The following is a 20,099-nucleotide window of genomic DNA, read 5'->3' as shown; positions in this document are numbered from 1 at the left end:
GGCACATGCGGTAATCCCAGCCTCAGGAGGCTGAGGCGGGGAGAATGCGCTTGAACCCAGGAGGCAGAGAGGGTTAGCGGTGAGCCAACATCACACCATTGCACTCCAGCCTGGGCAAAAGAGCAGAAAACTCAAACAAACCAAATAAAAAAACAAAAAAAACAAAAAAAAAAAGAAAGAAAAGAAAAGAGAGAGAGAGAGAGAGAAAACAGCATGAGTTAGCTCATGGAAACCAGCAGAGTTCAGTCCCTGTTCAGTAACTGACAGAATGAGCAGTTGGAATCTTAAGGATCTGTTCTCAGTTTCCCTCTTCTTTTGAATTTTTTTGAACAATCTCATTCTGTCACCCAGGCTGGAGTGCCGTGGCCAGGATCTCAGCTCACTGCAAGCTCCCGCCTCCCGGGGTTTCATTCTCCTGCCTCAGCCTCCCGAGTAGCTGGGACTACAGGCGCCCGCCACTTCGCCCGGCGGTTTTGTATTTTTAGTAGAGACAGGGTTTCACCGTGTTGGCAGAGATGGTCTCGATTTCCTGACCTCGTGATCCGCCCGTCTCGGCCTCCCAAAGTGCTGGGATTACAGGCAGACCACCAGCCCGGCTGAATTTTTTAAGTCAAAAATTTAAATTAAAAACTAGCGGGCGAATTGACTGGGCACCTGTAGTCCCAACCTCTGAGAGGCAGGAAGAATGGCAGAGGTCCCGGGGCCAGGCTTGCAGTGAGAGCTGAGATGCGGCCACTGCACTCCAGCCCTGGAGTGACACAGCCAGACTCTGTCTCAAAAAAAAAAAAAAAAAAAAAAATTTTTTTAGACAGGGTCTCACCCTGTCAGACTGAAGGGCAGTGGCGCAGTGTCAGCTCACTCTAACCTCCACCTCCTGGGTTCAAGCGATTCTAGTGCCTCAGCCTCCTGAGTAGCTGGGACTACAGGCACGCGCCACCACACCCGGCTGATTTTTGTATTTTTAGTAGACAGCAGTCTTGCATGTTGGCCAGGCTGGTTTCGAATTCCTGGATTCAAGTGATCCACCCGCCTTGGCCTCCCAAAGTGCTGGGACTACAGGCAGAAGGTACCGCGCCCAGCCTCCTTCACTTTTCTGTGACTTCCAGAGCAGGCAATCCGTAGGACCCTGGGAGAGATGCCTGCAGGTGAGTAGACAGGGTTCTCCCTGGCCTCCTTTGAGTCTCAAGGAAGTCACTGAAGCAGCGGGCTGCCTTTTTTAACGCCTCACCCCAGCCTCCAGACACACCCATTGCACCATGTACTGCTGCTTGGGAAACTTTGTCACGGAAATCCAGTGTTTCCAGTTTCTGGAAACTCTTCCCATGCAAGTTCTAGGACAATCTCTTTTTCTCCGGTCTCCCCACTTCAAGGCTCAGTTGTTTTCCACCTATGGTCCTTAGGGCCAGCCCAGGGCTACACTTGTCTGCCAGAGAGGCTGCGGCAAGCAGCGTTTATGCTCCAGAGTCCCAGGTAAGGAAGACGAAGCCGTTTCTGTCATAGATCTTCATTACTTTTCTTTTCTTAAATGTCTTTTAAAAATATGCCTATATATTGGCCGGGCGCGGTGGCTCACGCCTGTAATCCCAGCACTTTGGGAGGCCGAGGAGGGCGGATCACGAGGTCAGGAGATCGAGACCATCCTGGCTGACACGGCGAAACCCCGTCTCTAATAAAAAAAAAAATATGAAAATTAGCCGGGCGCGGTGGCAGGCACCTGTAGTCCCAGCTACTTGGGAGACTGAGGCAGGGGAATAGTGTGAACCCGGGAGGCGGAGCTTGCAGTGAGCCGAGATCGCGCCACCGCACTCCAGCCTGGGCGACAGAGCGAGACTCCGTCTCAAAAAAAAGCCTATATATATTTTAAAGGATTTGAAATCTGCGTAACCCAGTAATAAGCCCTAAGTTTGTAATTTAGATTGTATTTTCTTTGGATCGTCATTTGCCGTTTTAAAAACTTGGGTAAAATCTGTACATTTCCTTTGTGATTTCTGACATCACTATTCTGCCTGGAAATCCTTTTACCTTAGTAATAGGCAAATGCACCTGTATTTCATATCAGCACATTTAAACCACCAGTTCGTAACCTCAGCGGGTAACCTTGTTAGTTTATCCAGCAGGAGTAAAGCCTGCCTCGGAAATCTGAGGGTCGCCGCGAACCCAAAAGTCTAGATTCGCAGGTGCGCGCGCTAAAGACTGAGCTACTGGGCCGATGGAGAGAGTCCTGCTCTGCGTCAGGGGCGGAAACACGTATCTCCCACCAAAAAACAAAAACAAAAAATGAGAAGCCGGCGGCTCGTTGGTCTAGGGGTATGATTCTCGCTTTGGGTGCGAGAGGTCCTGGGTTCAAATCCCAGACGAGCCCCATTTTCCTTTTCTTTTCTCCCTTTTCGCATTTTCAGCAAGGACGTGAGACTAGGAAGGCGGAGGTAGGCTCCTGTTGGCAGGGCCTCGTTGGAGACCTCCCGGGGTCCCGAGACGCGGACGGACGGGCCTGAATCGCTCCCCTTGCTGAAATGGGATCCAGGGCGACCAACTGCTGCAACCGCTGTTAAAGGAGACTTCCCCGAGCAGCAGGAGGAGGTTATTTATAAGGAGGTTATTTAGAATAAGGAAGAATGCGCCGGGCTCATTGGTCGCTCCAGGGGCATAAATTTTTTCTAGGATTCCAGAGTATGGCGGCTGCAGTCCCAGGTGAGCCCTACTCCGCTTAAAATTTCAGTTTATTCGGAGAAGGGGAGAACACGGGAAGCGGGGGAGAAGGAAGGGGAGTGAGTGAGAGGAGGGAGGAGGGGAAGACTGGGCATCCGCGGGCAGCACTTCAGTGGGCCCTGGCGGGGTGGGGGTCTCGGCCCCTGTCTCCACGCCCAGACCCCGGGGCCTTCCCACTGAGAGCCAGGAAATTCGCAGCTTGGATCTGGAGGGGACGGGGAGCCCCTTTTAGCCCAGATCTGCCGGATTCTCGAGAATCAGGTGAAATCTGGATACAGGGCAGGGCAGAGTGCCAGTAAAGGGTGCCCCGGAACCGACGCCCGACGCCTGCTGCCCCACGGGCTTCATTCTTCCTCCTCCTCCTCACGTCCTGGGAACAGGAGGTCTCGCCAGCTCCCCCCAGTGAAGGGCAAGGGGGCGGATCGCTGAATCGCCCGTGGTGCGCAGTGTGAATGGTGGCCTAAGCCGTCTTCTCCGAGGGCTCAGCCATCCTGGGAGCTTGAGGCCAGGCGGGCGCTGCGGGGCTGGTTTAGTCGGTGGAGCAAAGAGACTCTCAGCGTCAGCCTTTAGGGTTGGAGGCCCACTTGAGAAGTTCGCTTTCTGGGTTTTGGCTTCCTTGGGGAGAAGGGGGGACCGGAGCCGGAGAAGCGAGGGATGCGGCGAGGTAGGGGGCCTGGTGGCTGGTGCCTCGTGCACTCGGCAGGCCTTTATTGAACACCCATTGGTGCCACGCTGAGGGACTGCAGAGTTTCCAAGGCGGGCATCCAGTGATCGCGGCTCGCAGACCCTCAGCGCAGCCGCTGCCTGCTATTGGAAGGTTCCCATGTCCTGCGGAAGCTGGAGCTCCTCACTGCTTTGCGCTCAGACGCGGAATCTCCAGCCCAGGGCCGAGTGGCGGCGGCGGGCGAGGACCCAGGGAGCTCTCGGATTGTCGGAGAGCCAGGGCTGCTCCCCGTTTTGTCCGGTGCGGAGGAGGGGCCGGGGCTCTGGGCTCCCGCCACGTCCATCTGCCCTTGAAATTGCCCCTTCCAGGCGGGTCTGAAATAAGAGTCTACTCACTGGGGTCCTGCTGGGTCCGCCTCTGCCGCCCCCAGGATGCTAGGACGTCCACAAAGATAACCTTAGGCTATAAGTTGCGTGGCTCGTTGGTTTAGGGGTATGATTTTCGCTTAGGGTGCGAGAGGTCCCGGGTTCAAATCCCAGACGAGCCCGGCTTTTGGTCCAGGGGAAAAGTCGTTTCCTGCTCTTTTTTAGATTCGGCTCGGCCTACAGACCTCAGCGCTAGACATGGACGCCCTTCAAAGGTAATTTGTACAAAGGTCTCAAGCTATGTTGACGCCGCCTACTATCTTACTACCTCTTCTTAAAATTCATCTAGAGTTCTGTCACCAGTGTTGCCAGAACCCTTTTGACAAGCTATTTTTTGTCCTTTGTTTGGTTTTTGGTGGTTTTTTGTTTTGTTTTGTTTTTTTGTTACTTCTGTCAGTGCAAACTCAAAGCACCGAAGAAGAGACAAGTCCCTATATACAATAAGAGCCGAATCTTCACAGTCAGACGCCTTAAAAGGTCCAGTCTGGGACTCCCACCCACTATCCCTGGCTCTAGCAGTCACAGTCTTAAGGAGAGAGGGAGCCGGACACTTGAGCAGAGGAGATGGGATATGGGCGTTTGTATCTGGGGTCCAGAGGCCTCTCCCTCCCGACATCCCATCACTCCTCACCTGCGTGTAGCCTCCTGGGGCTGCTCTGCTCCCCTGTCCTAGTTTTGGAAGGAGTACGGACTGAACCCTGGAGCCCGGGTACCTGGTCCTGAGTCCCAGCACCCACCAGGACTGGGGCCTCCTCTGATCTACTCTGAGGACAGATTCTATTGGCAGGGACTTCATTTTTGTTTGGGACTCTGGGTTTGAGAACATACTCTCAACCAAGAATCAAAGAAATTTACAAGGAAAATGGACCCAGCACGAGGAGGCCGGGTGCGGTGGCCCATGCCTGAAATCCCAGCACTTTGGGAGGCTGAGGCGGGTGAATCACCTGATGTCAGGAGTTTGAGACCATCCTGGCCAACACGATAAAACCCTGTCTCTACTAAAAATACAAAAATTAGTCGGGTATGGTGGCAGGTGCCTGTAACCCCAGCTACTAGGGAGGTTGAGGCAGGAGAATCGCTTAAACCCGGGAGACAGAGGTTGCAGTGAGCCGAAATGGCGGCAGTGTACTCCAGCCTGCTGGATGAGAAGGTGAGACTCCATCTAAAAAAACAAAACAAAACAAAACAAAAAAACAAAAAACAAAACAAAACAAAACAAAAAGCAAGCAAAACAAGGTATCATGAACAACAAGTCATCAACAGTAGACAACAGAAGCAAAATTGCAAACATTTTAGATGCAGAGTATTAGGAAGATTGTAATACAATTATCCTTATGAAAGGCAATAAATAAAATAATCTTTGACAACAGGACCTATGTAAGGCCGGGCGCGGTGGCTCAAGCCTCTAATCCCAGCACTTTGGGAGGCCGAGACGGGCGGATCACGACGTCAGGAGATCCAGACCATCCTGGCTAACACGGTGAAACCCCGTCTCTACTAAAAAAATACAAAAAACTAGCGGGCGCCTGTAGTCCCAACTACTCGGGAGGCTGAGGCAGGAGAATGGCGTCAACCCGGGAGGCAGAGCTTGCAGTGAGCTGAGATCTGGCCACTGCACTCCAGCCTGGGTGACAGAGCAAGACTCCGTCTCAAAAAAAAAAAAAAACAAAAAAACCCAAAACAGAACCTATGTAAAATGCTCTCCTTTCAACCTTCTAGTTTGAAAAAAGAACCAAATAGTTCTAGATAGAAAAGCACACAGTAATGGAAATGGAACAGCTAGATGCACGTCACAGTAGGTTACAGTGCCGAGCGGCACCTGCGGGGGCTTCTGCGAGCTCCAAGTGAGCTTCAGGCATTTTGTCTGCATCTCTGAGGATGGGTTCATCTGCCGTACACACAGCAGAACTCTCCTGTTCCTGTAATTCGAGTGGCCTCAAAAAAGAGGTTGTCGTTGACTCTTTTAGGTGCGTGCAGTGTGGGTATGTTTTTTCTCTTTCTGAAAGGAGGACATTTCAGCGGACGGCAGAGAATACAGATTTATGCCGGCGCGGTGGGGAAGGAGCCTCTGGCGGGTCATCCGCATTTATGGGAGATCGCAGAGTGGTGAGGGAAGTCTTACTCAGGCGGGTGCATCGGTGCGGAACTGAAACTGTTGTGGGGGACCCCCAGTCGCCCTGGTTTCTGGGTCTGATTCATTATGTCACTTAGTTTCTACTATTCTCATGCCACCCCGCCAATTACTAGACATAAAGCGTCAGTAAGGGAGCCCGGCTAGCTCAGTAGGTAGAGCATGAGACTCTTAATCTCAGGGTCGTGGGTTCGAGCCCCACGTTGGGCGACTTGTTTTCTTCCTTGCTACCTTGGAGTTCTGGAAACAGCCAGCGTTTAATGAACACTGCTAGGTGCCACATCGCGCTCTGTGATGGTATCCCCTCAATCATTGAATTTTGGTCCCCGCGCGCTCGCAGCAGCGAGGATTGTCCGTGAAATGACCAAAGGCAGCACCAGGATTGGCTGGTTGCCAGCCGGGGGCAGACGGGCAGGGGCGGGTGAGAACGGAGGGGCCACAGAATGGGTATGAGGGGCGCAGGAGCCTCTCCCCACTTTGTGCGGTGCGGGGAGGTGCCCGGGCGCTGGCCCACCCGCTGTTGAATTTACCCCTTTCCAGCAAGCCTGCAATCTCAGTCTTCTCTCACTTTGCTTTCGCCGGCTTCAGCTGTATTGCTCCAAGTACTCCACCACTGCCCCAAAGAAAAGTAAGTTTTTTACTACCGTGGCTTGTTGGTTTACGGGCATGATTCTCCTTTAGGGTGCGAGAGGTCCCGGGTTCAAATCCCAGAGGAGCCCTTCTGCTTATTTTTTGAGACTCTGTCGAGTGTCGCTCGGTCGCCCAGGCTGGAGTGCAGTGGCGCTATCTGGACTCAATGCAATCTCTGCCTCCCGGGTTCACGCCATTCTCCTGCCTCAGCCTCCCGAGTAGCTGGGACTACAGGCGCCCGCCACCACGCCCGGATAATTTTTTGTATTTTTAGTAGAGACGGGGTTTCACTGTGTTAGCCAGGATGGTCTCCATCTCCTGACCTCGTGATCCGCCTGCCTCGGCCTCCCAAAGTTCTGGGATTACAGGCCTCGGTCACCGCGCCTGGCCTTTTGAGCCCTTACTTTTTCACAAAACATTTCTTTTTTGTAGAGATTTGAGAACCGCTGACAACTCTGATTTCCAAGAGAAACCCGACACCCTAGGAGGGAATAAAAAGAAATGTTGAAAAGGCTCAAACTGGGTCCTGAGGTCTTTTAACTTTGTTTTTTATTTTATCGAGACCTGGGCTAGGGGGCCGGGAGGTGGGGAGAGAGTCTCCCTATGTTGCCCAGGCTGGAGCTATTACAGGCGTGAGCCACCTCGCCCGGCATCTTTTAATTTTTTATTTATTTATTTATTTATTTATTTTGAGACGGAGTCTCGCTCTGTCGCCCAGGCTGGAGTGCAGTGGCCGGATCTCAGCTCACTGCAAGCTCCGCCTCCCGGGTTTACGCCATTCTCCCGCCTCAGCCTCCCGAGTAGCTGGGATTACAGACGCCCGCCACCTCGCCCGGCTAGTTTTTTGTATTTTTTAGTAGAGACGGGGTTTCACCGGGTTAGCCAGGATGGTCTGGATCTCCTGACCTCGTGATCCGCCCGTCTCGGCCTCCCAAAGTGCTGGGATTACAGGCTTGAGCCACCGCGCCCGGCCATCTTTTAATTTTTAATTGGAACCTTGGGGGGTCCGCAGGGATTCTGGGGCAGGGCACTAGGTCCAGCTCAGGGCGTTAGGGGAGTAGAGTCCGTAGGAGACTTCGGCTTTCCACTGCCATGCACTTTCTTTCCTTTTTTTTTTTTGTTTGAACAAAGTCTCACTCTTGTCCCGTAGGCTGGAGTGCAATGGCGCAATCTCGGCTCACTGCAACCTCCGCCTCCCGGGTTCAAGCGATTCTCCCGCCTCAGTCTCCCGAGTAGCTGGGATTACAGGCGCCCGCCTCCACGCCCGGCTAATGTTTGTATTTTTAGTAGACACCAGGTTTCAGTATGTTGGCCAGGCTAGTCTTGAACTCCTGACTTCGTGATCCTCCCGCCTCGGCCTCCCAAAGTGCTGGGATGACAGACATGAGCCACCGCCCCGGCCAACAGCCATGCACTTTCAAGGGCTCAAGTCCAGGGTTTACTCCGGTGAGACTCAACCCCTCGGTCCTGGATTTTTTTCATTCAATTTATAAAATATGAAGTTACTGGGGGAATTTAGAATATGGCTTGTATATTAGACCGTCTTGTTTCATGAGTCTCTGAGGTCCCGGAAGCTCCCTTGGTGGGATGAATATCTTGAACAGCTCCAATTCTGCTGAATTTTTACCACTGGGTAAATGACAGTCACAGTGGATTCCATGGGCCGTGTCCACGATCCTGGGGGCGTCGGTTTTGAGCAGCCTCAAGGGGAGGGCTTTGTCTGGCGCTTTGCTCCCCCTCTCGCGCGGAGCCTGGAAAAGCGAGGTGCTGGGTAGACTCTCCCGGGCCGCCTCCATGTCCCGGACGTTGGCCCCGCTCTAAGTCGTGGCGCTCGGCCCTGGGGTGCGGCGCGGGGGTCTGCTGAGAGGGCGCCGACTTGGGCTTGCAGTTGAGCTTCTGGAGGTCCGGTGAGGTGTCTGTCCCGCGCCGTCTGAAATCTTCCTCTCCGTTACTGTGCCCTGCGGGATTAAAAAAATGTTTAAAAAATTTTTTAAATCTTTTTTGAGATGGGGTCTTCCTCTGTCGTCTAGGCTGGAATGCAGTGGAGCGATCTCGGCTCACTGCAGCCTCCGCCTCCCAGGTTCATGCGATTTTCCTGCCTCAGCCTTCTGAGTAGTTGGGGGAGCCACCACACCCGGCTAATTTTTGTATTTTTAGTAGAGACGGGGTTTCACCATGTTGCTCAGCCTGGCCTCGAACTCCTGACCTCGAGTGAGCCACCCGCTTTGGCCTCCCAAAGTGCTGAGATTACTGGCGCGAGCCACGGCGCCCAGCCCCTGCAGGATCTTTTGTCACGCGCTAGGCCCCAGGATGACCTGACTTTTATTAAACAGCAGTACTTTGGGAGGCCGAGGCGGGCGGATCACGAGGTCAGGAGATCGAGACCATCCCAGCTCACACAGTGAAACCTCCTATCTACTAAAAAAAAAAAAAAAAAAAAAAAAATTAGCCGGGCGCGGTGGCGGGCGCCTGTAGTCCCAGCTGCTAGGGAGGCTGAGGCAGGAGAATGGCGTGAACCCAGGAGGCGGAGCTTGTAGTGAGCCCAGATCGCGCCACTGCACTCCAACCTGGGCGACAGAGCGAGACTCCGTCTCAAAAACAAAAACCAAAAAAACACAGTAGGGCTGTCAAGCGCCTCGCGTCAAGGCTCAGTGCTCCACCGACCCACCCAGCCCGAGACCCTCCGTTTCTCTCTGACTCTGAAGGAAAATTTAGTTCCTTCGGGCGCCTGGGACTCCCTTCTGGAGGATCAGACGAGTCGGACTTCCCCAAGCCCATGCGGGCTAAAGGAGCGGAAACCACGCGGGAGAGGACAGCGCCGGGGGCTCGAGGACGCAGACTGCAGAGCTCTGCGGGGACTGGGCGTTTTCTCTCATTCTCTGCGACCCGAATGGAGGCTGCTGAGTTGGAAGAACTCAGCTAAGACTTTTTTTTTTTTTTGAGACAGGATCTCACTCCCGTGGCCCAGGCTGGAGTGTAGTGGTGCCATCTCGGGTCCTTGCAGCCTCCACTTCCTAAGCTCAAGTGATCCTCCAGCCTCAGCCTCCCCAGTAGATGGGACCACAGGTGAGCGCAACCACACCTGGCTAATTTTAAAATTTTTTTGTGGAGACGGGGATCTCGCTATGCTGCTCAAGCTGGAATACTTTCTTGAATAAATGCCCAAACCAATTCTAGGGTAGTTTTCTAGCCACCTGTGATGAGTTATTCTGTCTTTTAATATTCTCAGTAGGCTGTTTGATAGCTGCCCCAGTGGCCTAATGGATAAGGCACTGGCCTCCTAAGCCAGGGATTGTGGGTTCGAGTCCCACCTGGGGTAAGACAGCACCAACCTTTGGTGACCTGGGATAAGACAACCATAACCTTTGGTTGTCCAACGACATTTTATAAAGGACAAAGCATAGAGACACACAGGTAGAAAAACTTACAAGAATAAGAAAAGGCATGAATTTGGAAGAAAACCAGGGCATTAAACTCAAAGACACAGAATCTCTCAATCTCTCTCTCTCTCTAGGATGAGGAAAAAGGTAGGGCATGGTGGTGCATGCCTGTAATCCCACTTTTGGAGGCCAAGATGGGTGGATCACTTGAGTTCAGGAATTTGAGACCAGCCTAGCCAATATGGTGAAACCCTGTCTCTGCTAAAAATACAAAAATTAGCCGGGCATGGTGGTGCATGCCTGTAATTCCAGCTACTCGGGAGACTGAGGCAGGAGAATCACTTGAACCCGGGAGATAGAAGTTGCAGTGAGCTGAGATCGCACCACTGCACTCCAGCCTGGGTAACAGAGCAAGGCTTTGTCTCAAAAACAAAACAAACCAAAAAAGAACCAGGAAGAGGTCAATTTGAGGACAGGTAAGATCAAAATGCACATGCTCTGCAGAAGGGAAAGTCCCTACTGAAGCTAGTTTGCTCGAATGACCTCAATTACAAGGTGAATGCTGAGGCTTACTGTGTTGACTGTGTGGTCACCACAGCAGCTGTGTCCCAAGAACATGGTCACTTTCTTGACTACCTATCCTGCTTCACAAGCATGACAGGTGTGACCCACCATGCCTGACCAATGGCATTAATTATATTCACAATGTATGCAATAATCACCATTATCTCTTTCCAAAACCTTTTCATTTCAAACGAATTCTGTAACCATTAAGCAATAACTCCCCACATCCCTTACCCAGCTGTTAATAACCTTTAATCTACTTCCTGTCTCTATGGATTTGCCTACTCTAGACATTTCACATAAGTAGAATAATACATTATTTGTTCTTTTGTATGTGGCTTCTTTCACTTAGCATAGTGTCTCAGGGTTCATCTACATTGTAGTGTGTGTCAGTGCTTCATTCCTTTTTTTTTGAGACGGAGTCTTGCTCTGTCGCCCAGGCTGGAGTACAGTGGCGCAATCTCCGCTCACTGCAGGCTCCACCTCCCAGGTTCACACCATTCTGCCTCACCTCCTGAGTAGCTGGGATTACAGGTGCCTGCCACCACGCCCGGCTAATTGTTTTGTATTTGTAGTAGAGACGGGTTTCACTGTGTGAGCTGGGATGGTCTCAATCTCCTGACCTTGTGATCGCCTGCCTCGACCTCCCAAAGTCCTGGGATTATAGGCGTGAGCCACCGAGCCGGCCTGTTATCAATTCTTTTGAGTACAAACCTAGGAATGAAATTCCTGGATTGTATGATAATTCTATCTTTAGCTCCTGGGGGAACCACCCAACTGTTTTCCCCAGCAGCTGCATCATTTTACATTCTCATCAGCAATGTAGAGCTCTAGTTTCTCTACATCCTTGCCAACACTTGTCATTTTTGTTTGCTTGTTTAATGATTGCCAAATATGTGGAGGAAGAGGGGAACTCCTATCCTCCTCCATCTAGTCCTGGTGATAATGTCCATCACTGGATTCCCACATGGAATGGATTGAGTTCATGATCCAGAATGATGTTCTCCGTTCTCCCATGCAGAATGGTTGGTTCTGGTTTGGACACATGACCCATGAAGGGATGATCACAGCTGTACCTGGAGTTGAGGTTGGAGGCAGGGCTTGGACACTGGACCAAATTGAGGACTAGCTAAAATAGATGGGGTGGAAGCCGCTTTCCATAAGATATACCCACCAGTGTGCCATGTCAGCTTACCATTGCCATGGCAACACCCAGGTGTCACCACCCCTTTCCATGCAATGACTCAATGACCCAAACATTACTACCCCTTCCCTAGAAAGTTCTGCATAAACTGCCCCTTATTCTACATGTACTTAAAAAATTGGTATAAATATGGCTGCAAAACTGCCCAGAGCTGCTACTCTCAGCATACTTATGGTGGAGCCCTCCTCTGCAGGAGCAGTCAGGGAGCTGTAACACCGTCTGCTGCTTTAGTACAGTTGTTTTCTTCTACCACTGGCTTGCCCTTGAATTATTTCCTGGGCAAAACCAAGAACACTTGCAGACTAGGCCTCACTTTGGCGCTCGTTTGTCCTGCATCAGTACAATGTTATTAATAAATAAACATTGGTAGAGAGAAGTTTCATGTGCCCTGTGGCTGCTAGTCTGGAAGGATGTGAATTTGGAGCTACTGGTGGACATCTTGCTGCCTCAAGAGGAGAGGTAATCTGCAGAAAGAAGCTGAGCAGAAGCCAAAACAGTAGTGACATAGAGAAATACAGGGTCCTGATGTTATTATTCAGATCCCTGAATTTGGTCTTGCGTGAAACACACAGGCTTTGCAAGAAGACGCTTTGGATTTTGTAATGATATTAACCTGTCGTTTCTCCCTAGGCTGATGATTTGAGTTGGTTTTCTTTTTTTTTTTTTTTTTGAGACAGAGTCTCGATCTGTCTCTCAGGCTGGAGTGCAGTGGCGTGATCTCCACTCACTGCAAGCTCCGTTGCCTCCCGGGTTCACGCCATTCTCCTGCCTCAATCTCCCGAGTAGTAGCTGGGACTACAGGTGCCTGCCACCACGCCCAGCTAATTTGTTTTTGTATTTTTAGTAGAGATGGGGTTTCACCGTGTTAGCCAGGATGGTCTCGATCTCCTGACCTCATGATCTGCCCGCCTCAGCCTCCCAAAGTGCTGGGATTATAGGCGTGAGCCACCGCGCCCGGCCGAGTCATGAGATATTTAACATAAATTGCCTAATTTAGTTATTACAGCCCTACAAGGTGAATATTATTTCTCCACTCTATAGATGATGGGAGCTGGTGGTTCGGTGGAGGTTACTAGCTTTCCCAAGGCTATGCAACTGGTAATGGTGGATCTGGAAATTGAGTGCTGGTCTGTGAAAATCCAAATGTTATGTTCTTAATCCCAGTACAGCTTCACAGGTATCTCCCAACAAGAACACCATCCCAGCTGGGTGGGGGATATAATACAGGGCTGTGAGTTTCCTCTAGCAGAAGTGTTTTTGCCAATGATTACCTCTTAGATTGCATCATTTTCAGTGTTGCCAAGTGCTGAGGCAGGAATTACGTATGGCAAAGCTTTATTGTCAGTGTTGAACACAAAAGAGCCAAGAAGGGGAAGGGGCAATTACTCTCTGCTTTTCTTAATGAGGCTCTCAGGGAATATGGCCCTAGTGGCCATGGAGGCTCCTGTAAAGAGCTTGCCCTGTGATTCTTCCAAACATCCTTCCTGCGTCAAGGGCTGAGTCTGTGCAGCCCAGCTCCTGATTCATGAGATACTCATCCTCAAAGCTCCAGTGACGAGTCACTCTCCCTCAGACCAATAACCTCTGGCCAGGTCTGAAAAAGGGAAGCCAACCCAGGACTTTGGGAGACAGTAAGGACTGCTGCTCTTTCTGGGTAAGAATCAGATCAGTGGCCAGGCGCAGTGTCTCACGCCTGTAATCCCAGCACTTTGGGAGGCCGACGCGGGTGGATCACGAGGTCAAGAGATAGAGACCATCATGGTCAACATGGTGAAACCCCATCTCTACTAAAAATACAAAAAATTAACTGGGCGTGGTTGCACGTGCCTGTAATCCCAGCTACTTGGGAGGCTGAGGCAGGAGAATCACTTGAACTAGGGAGTTGTAGGTTGCAGTGAGCCAAGATCTCGCCACTGCACTCTAGCTTGGTGACAGAGCGAGACTTTGTCTAAAAAAAGCAAAAAAAAAAAAAAAAAAAGATCAGTGGGACTTCACTGATAACTACTTGTCAGGACGTAAAGCCTCGGAGGGACACTCCTTCCTTTCCATTATGCAGAGCCAGAAGAACAGTCCTGAGCTCAGCAGCAGTTCCTTGCAATCACCCAGTCAGGACCAGTCTCTGTCTAGTCTGTTTGACATCCTGAACTGTGGGGAACACAAACTGACTGAATTTCTGCCCAGACCTCTGGGTTGTTCCATTTTAATTTTACAAATTGGACTCAGGGAGCTCAGTGGATATAGCCAAGAAGGTCTGGCTCAGCCTTCTGTAAACCTGAGCCCTGAACTTAGCAGTAGCAGTCCCAGCAGGGTTGACAATATTATCATTTACATCCTGCAAGCAAAATTCTACTGCCATTCCTGTGCCCCATCTTAACCAGCATTTTCCAAGGTGCTGCATTTCATCTTCTTTGTCTACCTCTGTGTCCAGGATCCCAGGCCCATGAGCGGGACAAACCAGTCGAGCATCTCCGAGTTCCTCCTCCTGGGACTCTCCAGGCAGCCCCAGCAGCAGCATCTCCTCTTTGTGCTTTTCCTGAGTATGTACCTGGCCACCATCCTGGGGAACCTGCTCATCATCCTGGCTGTCAGCACAGACTCCTGCCTGCACACCCCTATGTACTTCTTCCTCAGCAACCTGTCCTTTGTGGACGTCTGCTTCTCCTCCACCACCATCCCCAAGATGCTGGCCAATCACATACTCGGGACTCAGACCATCTCCTTCTCTGGCTGTCTCACGCAGATGTATTTCGTTTTCATGTTTGTGGACATGGACAATTTCCTCCTGGCTGTGATGGCCTATGACCGCTTTGTCGCTGTGTGCCACCCCTTACATTACACAGCAAAGATGACCCATCAGCTCTGTGCCCTGATGGTTGCTGGATTGTGGGTGGTTGCCAACCTGAATGTCCTTCTTCACACCCTGCTGATGGCTCGACTCTCATTCTGTGCAAACAATGCCATCCCTCACTTCTTCTGCGATGTGACTCCCCTCCTGAAACTCTCCTGCTCGAACACACACCTCAATGAGGTCATAATCCTTAGTGAGGGTGCCCTGGTCATGATCACCCCATTTCTTTGCATCCTGGCTTCCTATATGCACATCACCTGCGCTGTCCTGAGGGTCCCATCCACAAAGGGAAAGTGGAAAGCCTTCTCCACCTGTGGCTCTCACCTGGCTGTGGTTTTCCTCTTCTATGGCACCATCATTGCTGTGTATTTTAATCCTTTGTCCTCCCACTCAGCTGAGAAAGACACTATAGCTACCGTGTTGTATACAGTGGTGACCCCCATGCTAAACCCTTTCATCTACAGCCTGAGAAACAGGTCCTTGAAAGGGGCTTTGAAAAAAGTAGTTGGCAGGGTGGTGTTTTCTGTCTGATGAAATAATCAAGACTGAATCTCATTCCCAAGGAAATTTATTTTTCACCAATTGAGTTTAATGCAGTAGTTGTTGCATTAAATGATGTTCTTGCTAGTGGCACATAGGGGGAGATCTTATTACTTACACTAAGTTAAACTATTAATTATAATTTTTTTGAGACAGGGTCATGCTCTGTCACTCAGGCTGGAGTGCAGTGCCGCAATCTCAGCTCACTGCACCCTCCATCTCCCAGACTCAAGTGATCCTCCTGCCTCAGCCTCCTGAGTAGCTGGGACCACAGGTGTGTGTCATATGCCTAGCTAATTTTTTTTTTTTTTTTTTTTGAGATGGAGTCTCGCTCTGTTGCCAGCCTGGAGTACTGTTGCGGGAAGTCAGGGACCCTGAATGGACAGACTGGTTGGAGCCACGGCAGAGGAACATAAATTGTGAAGATTTCATTTTAATATGGACATATATCAGTTCCCAAAATTAATACTTTTATATTTTCTTATGCCTGTCTTTACTGCAATCTCTGAACATAAAATGTGAAGATTTCATGGACATTTATCAGTTCCCAAAATTAATACTTATAATTTCTTATGCCTGTCTTTACTTTAATCTCTTAATCCTGTTATCTTTGTAAGCTGAGGATGTACCTCACCTCAGGACCACTGTGATAATTGTATCTAACTGTACGAATTGATTGTAAAACGTGTGTGTTTGAACAATATGAAATCAGTGCACCTTGAAAAAGAACAGAATAACAGTGATTTTAGGGAACCATAAGGTCTGACTGTCTGCAGAATTGGGCAGAATAACGCCATATTTTTCTTCTTGCAAAGAGCCTATAAATGGACGTGCAAGTAGGGGAAATATTGCTGAATTCTTTTCCTAGCAAGGAATATTAATAATTAAGATCCTGGGAAAGGAATGCATTCCTGGGGGGAGGTCTATAAACGGCTGCTCTGGGAGTGTCTGCCTTATGCGGTTGAGATAAGGACTGAAATACGCCCTGGTCTCCTGCAGTACCCTCAGGCTTATTAGTGTGGGGAAAAAAACCCAGCCTGGTAAATTTGAGGTCAGACTGGTTCGCTGCTCTTGAACCCTGTTTTCTGTTGTTTAAGATGTTTATCAAGACAATACATGCACAGCTAAACATAGACCCTTGTCAGGAGTTTTTTGATTTTGTCCTTTGCCTTGTGATCTTTGCCCTCTGCCTTGTGATCTTTATTGGCCTCGGAAGCATTTTCCTTTTTGCCCTTTGACGCCTGTGATTTCTGTGACCTACTCCCTGTTTGTACACCCCCTCCCCTTTTAAAGTCCTTAATAAAAACCTGCTGGTTTTGCAGCTCAGGTGGGCATCACGGTCCTACCGATATGTGATGTCACCCCAGGATAAAATTCCTCTCTTTGTACTCTTTCTCTTTATTTCTCAGCTGGCCGACACTTAGGGAAAATAGAAAGAACCTATGTTGAAATATTGGGGGTGGGTTCCCCCAACAGAGTGTGGTGGAACCATCTCAGCTCCCTGCAACCTTCACCTCCCAGGTTCAAGCAATTCTCCTGCCTCAGCCTCCGGAGTAGCTGGGACTACAGGTGTGTACCACCAGTGCAGCCCGGGTGAAGACTCACTGGCCTCATCCTCCTTTTATGTGTCCTCTGCAATGGTCAAGCATAAAGGGTGGGTCACAAAAACACTCAGGCAAAAGAACGGCAGAGTGAGGCCGGGTGTGGTGGCTCATGCCAGTAATCCCAGCAGTTTGGCAGGCTGAGGCAGGTGGCTCACTTGAGGTCAGGAGTTCGAGACCAGCCTGGCCAACATGGTGAAACCCTGTGTCTACTAAAAATACAAAATTAGCTGGGCGTGGTGGCAGGCACCTGTAATCCCAGATACTCAGGGGGCTGAGGCAAGAGAATTGCTTAAACTTGGGAGGCGGAGGTTGCGGTGAGCCAAGATGGTGCCATTGCACTCCAGCCTGGGTGAGAGAGCAAGGTTCTGTCAAAAAAGGAAGGGGAGGGGAGGGGAGAGGAAAAAAGAAGGGGAGGGGAGGGGAGGAGAGGGGAGAGGAGGGAAGAAAGACAGAGCCGAGTAAAATGTGAGTACTACAGCGAGTAGCAAGCATTTCAGATGAGCCTCGGGCACTGGCTTGCTTGTAGCCCAAGCGGTGCCGAGGTGAAGCGAGGCTGAACCACGGGAACCGGCTAGGAGCACCCTCATTGGCTGCCTGACTTAGGGGGCGGGGTCAACTGGAGCCAGGTCTTTGACATCAGGGAAACAAATCGACATTTGGTCTTCCCTCCATCCAGACCAACTGCCCCTGGCTCTCTTCTCAAGTCAGCTCCCACCCACACCTTCAAGAACCAAGTCAATGCCACCACCTCCTCCATGAAGCCTCTGGATTCCCTCTTCTGGCTGTCAGAGCTCTGTTTTTCTTTGGTTTATCATTCCCTCTTCACAAGGGCTTTCCACAGACTAGGAGACCTACAGACCTGAATACACACACGACTCACTTTGTATCTCGGTGTCCAGCACTGCTTCTAGACTAAAGGTGATCGTCAATTTTAATTGAAAGGAAAAAATATAGGTAATGCATATTGCCATACATTTTAATTTGTAGAGAGTTACTTTACAATAAGAAAGAAATAGCAGAGTGAAATGTGAGTACTACAGCAAGTAACAAGCATTTCAGATGAGACTTGGGCCCTGGCCCGCTTGTAGCCCAGGTGGTGTGGAGGTGAAGAGATGCTGAACCGTGGGAACTGGCCAGGAGCACCCTGATTGGCTGCCTGACTTAGGGGGCGGGGTCAAATAACAAAAAATCATTTTGTTAGCTGAAAGCTAGTGTCTACCTATGCACTATGGTACACCAAAAATGATAAAGAAGAACATTAGGTTGGCGACGGCGGATCAGGTCAGAGACCATCCTGGCACCTCGGCGAGCCAAGGTTTCATTGTAACATAAAATTAGTTGATAGGTTATGGCTGAGTCTAGGTTACTCGATGAGCAGGAGCATCCGCCATTGCACTTCAGCCTGGGTGACAGAGCTTGCGAACTGCCTCAAAAAAAAAAAAAAAAAAGAAGAACATTAAAGTATCCTGTATCCTTGCAGCTCAAAGGTAATCACAGTTAGGCACTTGGAATATTGTTTTACAAAAGTTGGCTGCAATCGATTGCATAATTTTGAGTTCTGATTTTCCACTTCCTACTTCCCATGTCAGTGGAGGTCCTAGAAATGTGACTTTTTTAGTTTTTTTTTTGAGACGAGTCTTGCTCTGTGCCCCAGGCTGAGTGCAGTGGCGCCAGATCTCGGCTTCACTGCAAGCTTCCACCCCTCTGGCTCACGCCATTCTCCTGTCTCAGCCTCCCGAAAGAAGCTGGGACTACAGGCGCTCAGCCACCTCAGCCTCGCTAGTTTTTGTATTTTATAGAGACGGGTTTCAATCAGGTTAGCCAGGATGGTCTGACTCCTGACTCCGTAGGATCTACCCGCGTCTCGGCCTCCCAAAGTGCTGGGATTACAGGCTTGAGCCACCGCGCCCGGCCGAAATGTGACTTTTTTTGTTTTTGTTTTTGTTTTTGAGACAGAATCTCACTCTGTCGCCAGGCTGGAGTGCAGTGGTGCGACCTTGACTCACTGTAACCTCCGCCTCCTAGATTCAAGCAATTCTCCTGCCTCAGCCTCCTGAGTAGCTGGGACTACAGGAACATACCACCACGCCCAGCTACTTTTTGTATTTTTAGTAGAGATGGGGTTTCACCATGTTGGTCAGGATTGTCTCGATCTCCTGACCTCGTGATCCACCCGCCTTGGCCTCCCAAAGTGCTGGTATTACAGGCATGAGCCACCATGCTCGACTCAGAAATGTGATTTTAATGGCTGCATAATATTTCATCACAGGGATGTGATATAATTCACCCATTCCCCAACTGAACAATTTCAAGTGTTTCTGTACTATAACAAACACTGCTGCACACTTCCTTGTGTGTGAATCGTTGTTTGTATTTATTATTGCCACAGGTAGCCTGAGTGATCTATTTCTCCAGCTTGGAGTAAAAATTAATGTCACTTTTCCTTTGTTATTCATTATTTCTGCCTAACCATACCCTGCCATTACTACCAGCACCTCCCTGTGGGTGTCAAAAAGCACCCCAGAAGTTCACTCAAAGGAGTCAGTCAGGTGGAGAGAGGGAGAGAATGGGGAGCTGAAAGCATCCACTGGCACGATCCTGTGAGTTGCTGGTACACAGTGTAGTCCCTGCCCTTCGATGTCTGAACAGCTGGAAGCCTGTGTGCTGCAATATAGATGCCTGTGCCCCATCCCTTTGGGGGTCACACCGGGACCCACCTAAGTTCAGATCACAGTTATCTGTGTTCAAACTCATGTTATTCTCCATTAAAATCTGACTCCGGGCCGGGCGTGGTGGCTCACACCTGTAATCTCAACACTTTTAAAGTTCAAGGAGGGAGGATCATTTGAGCCCAGGAGCTTGAGACCAGCCTGGGCAATATAGTGAGACTCCATCTCTACAAAAAATTAAAAAATTAACTGGGCATGGTGGCTCATACCTGTAGTCCCAGCTACTTGGGAGGCTGAGGTGGGAGGATCACTTGAGCCCAGGAGGTTGAGGCTGCAGTGAGCTGTGATGGCACCACTGCACTCCAGCCTGGGGAATAAAGCAAGAGCCTGTCTCAAAAAAAAAAAAAAAAAAAAACTGCCTCCAGATATATATCCACTCCCTGGCCCTGGGGCTTCCAGTCCCACTGTGTCAAACCAGGTTTCCCCAGGAACACCCAGAGCAGATCCAGGCTTATTCCTTTGAGATTCCCTTTGGGTCCCGGGGATCTTTTTATGTGGAATTGACTTCAATCTATTTTTTTCTCATGATATAGCTGTAGCTATACCATATAATTCAAATAGGTCTATACGAAGATTATAATATTTGAATTCTGACTGCTTCTTATTAATTTATTTGATTTGTGAAGTCTAATAATAAACATTTCAATTATTTTCTTTCTATATGTTAATAG

At 50.0% G+C, this 20,099-nt stretch overlaps 1 protein-coding gene, 1 long non-coding RNA gene and 4 other non-coding genes across 7 annotated transcripts; all 6 read left to right on the top strand.

Annotated features, from left to right (window-relative positions):
- The first annotated feature begins 2,290 nt into the window (after positions 1-2,290).
- Positions 2,291-2,362, top strand: TRNAP-UGG. The gene has a single exon. It is a non-coding gene; the product is annotated as a tRNA-Pro (tRNA).
- A 980-nt stretch (positions 2,363-3,342) lies between these two features.
- On the top strand, positions 3,343-16,421 carry LOC101019158 (olfactory receptor 1F1). The gene is made up of 3 exons (XM_031658543.1): positions 3,343-3,373; positions 3,964-4,013; positions 14,136-16,421. Exons 1-3 carry the CDS (start codon positions 3,364-3,366, stop codon positions 15,084-15,086), a joined length of 1,011 nt encoding a protein of 336 aa, XP_031514403.1. The 5' UTR covers positions 3,343-3,363; the 3' UTR covers positions 15,087-16,421.
- TRNAP-AGG lies at positions 3,849-3,920 on the top strand. Its single transcript has one exon. It is a non-coding gene; the product is annotated as a tRNA-Pro (tRNA).
- On the top strand, positions 5,417-7,180 carry LOC103880268. 2 transcript variants are annotated; one of them, XR_641189.3, is made up of 3 exons: positions 5,417-5,765; positions 6,470-6,557; positions 6,992-7,178. It is a non-coding gene; the product is annotated as an uncharacterized LOC103880268 (long non-coding RNA). The 2 variants fall into 2 exon arrangements; XR_641190.2 differs by lacking the exon at positions 5,417-5,765 and adding an exon at positions 5,778-6,226 and having other exon boundaries at positions 6,992-7,180.
- TRNAK-CUU lies at positions 6,067-6,139 on the top strand. Its single transcript has one exon. It is a non-coding gene; the product is annotated as a tRNA-Lys (tRNA).
- On the top strand, positions 9,806-9,878 carry TRNAR-CCU. The gene has a single exon. It is a non-coding gene; the product is annotated as a tRNA-Arg (tRNA).
- Positions 16,422-20,099: the final 3,678 nt, after the last annotated feature.

Source organism: Papio anubis, chromosome 18, assembly GCF_008728515.1.
Source record: "Papio anubis isolate 15944 chromosome 18, Panubis1.0, whole genome shotgun sequence".
In the NCBI taxonomy this organism is placed as follows: Eukaryota; Metazoa; Chordata; class Mammalia; order Primates; family Cercopithecidae; genus Papio; species Papio anubis.
Note: the sequence above shows the minus strand (reverse complement) of the source record. Positions and strands in the feature narration are given on the sequence as shown.

Coding starts and splice junctions, on each gene's coding strand:
- LOC101019158 (XM_031658543.1), top strand. Junction 4,014..14,135: donor GACATGGACGCCCTTCAAAG/GTAATTTGTACA, acceptor CTCTGTGTCCAG/GATCCCAGGCCCATGAGCGG.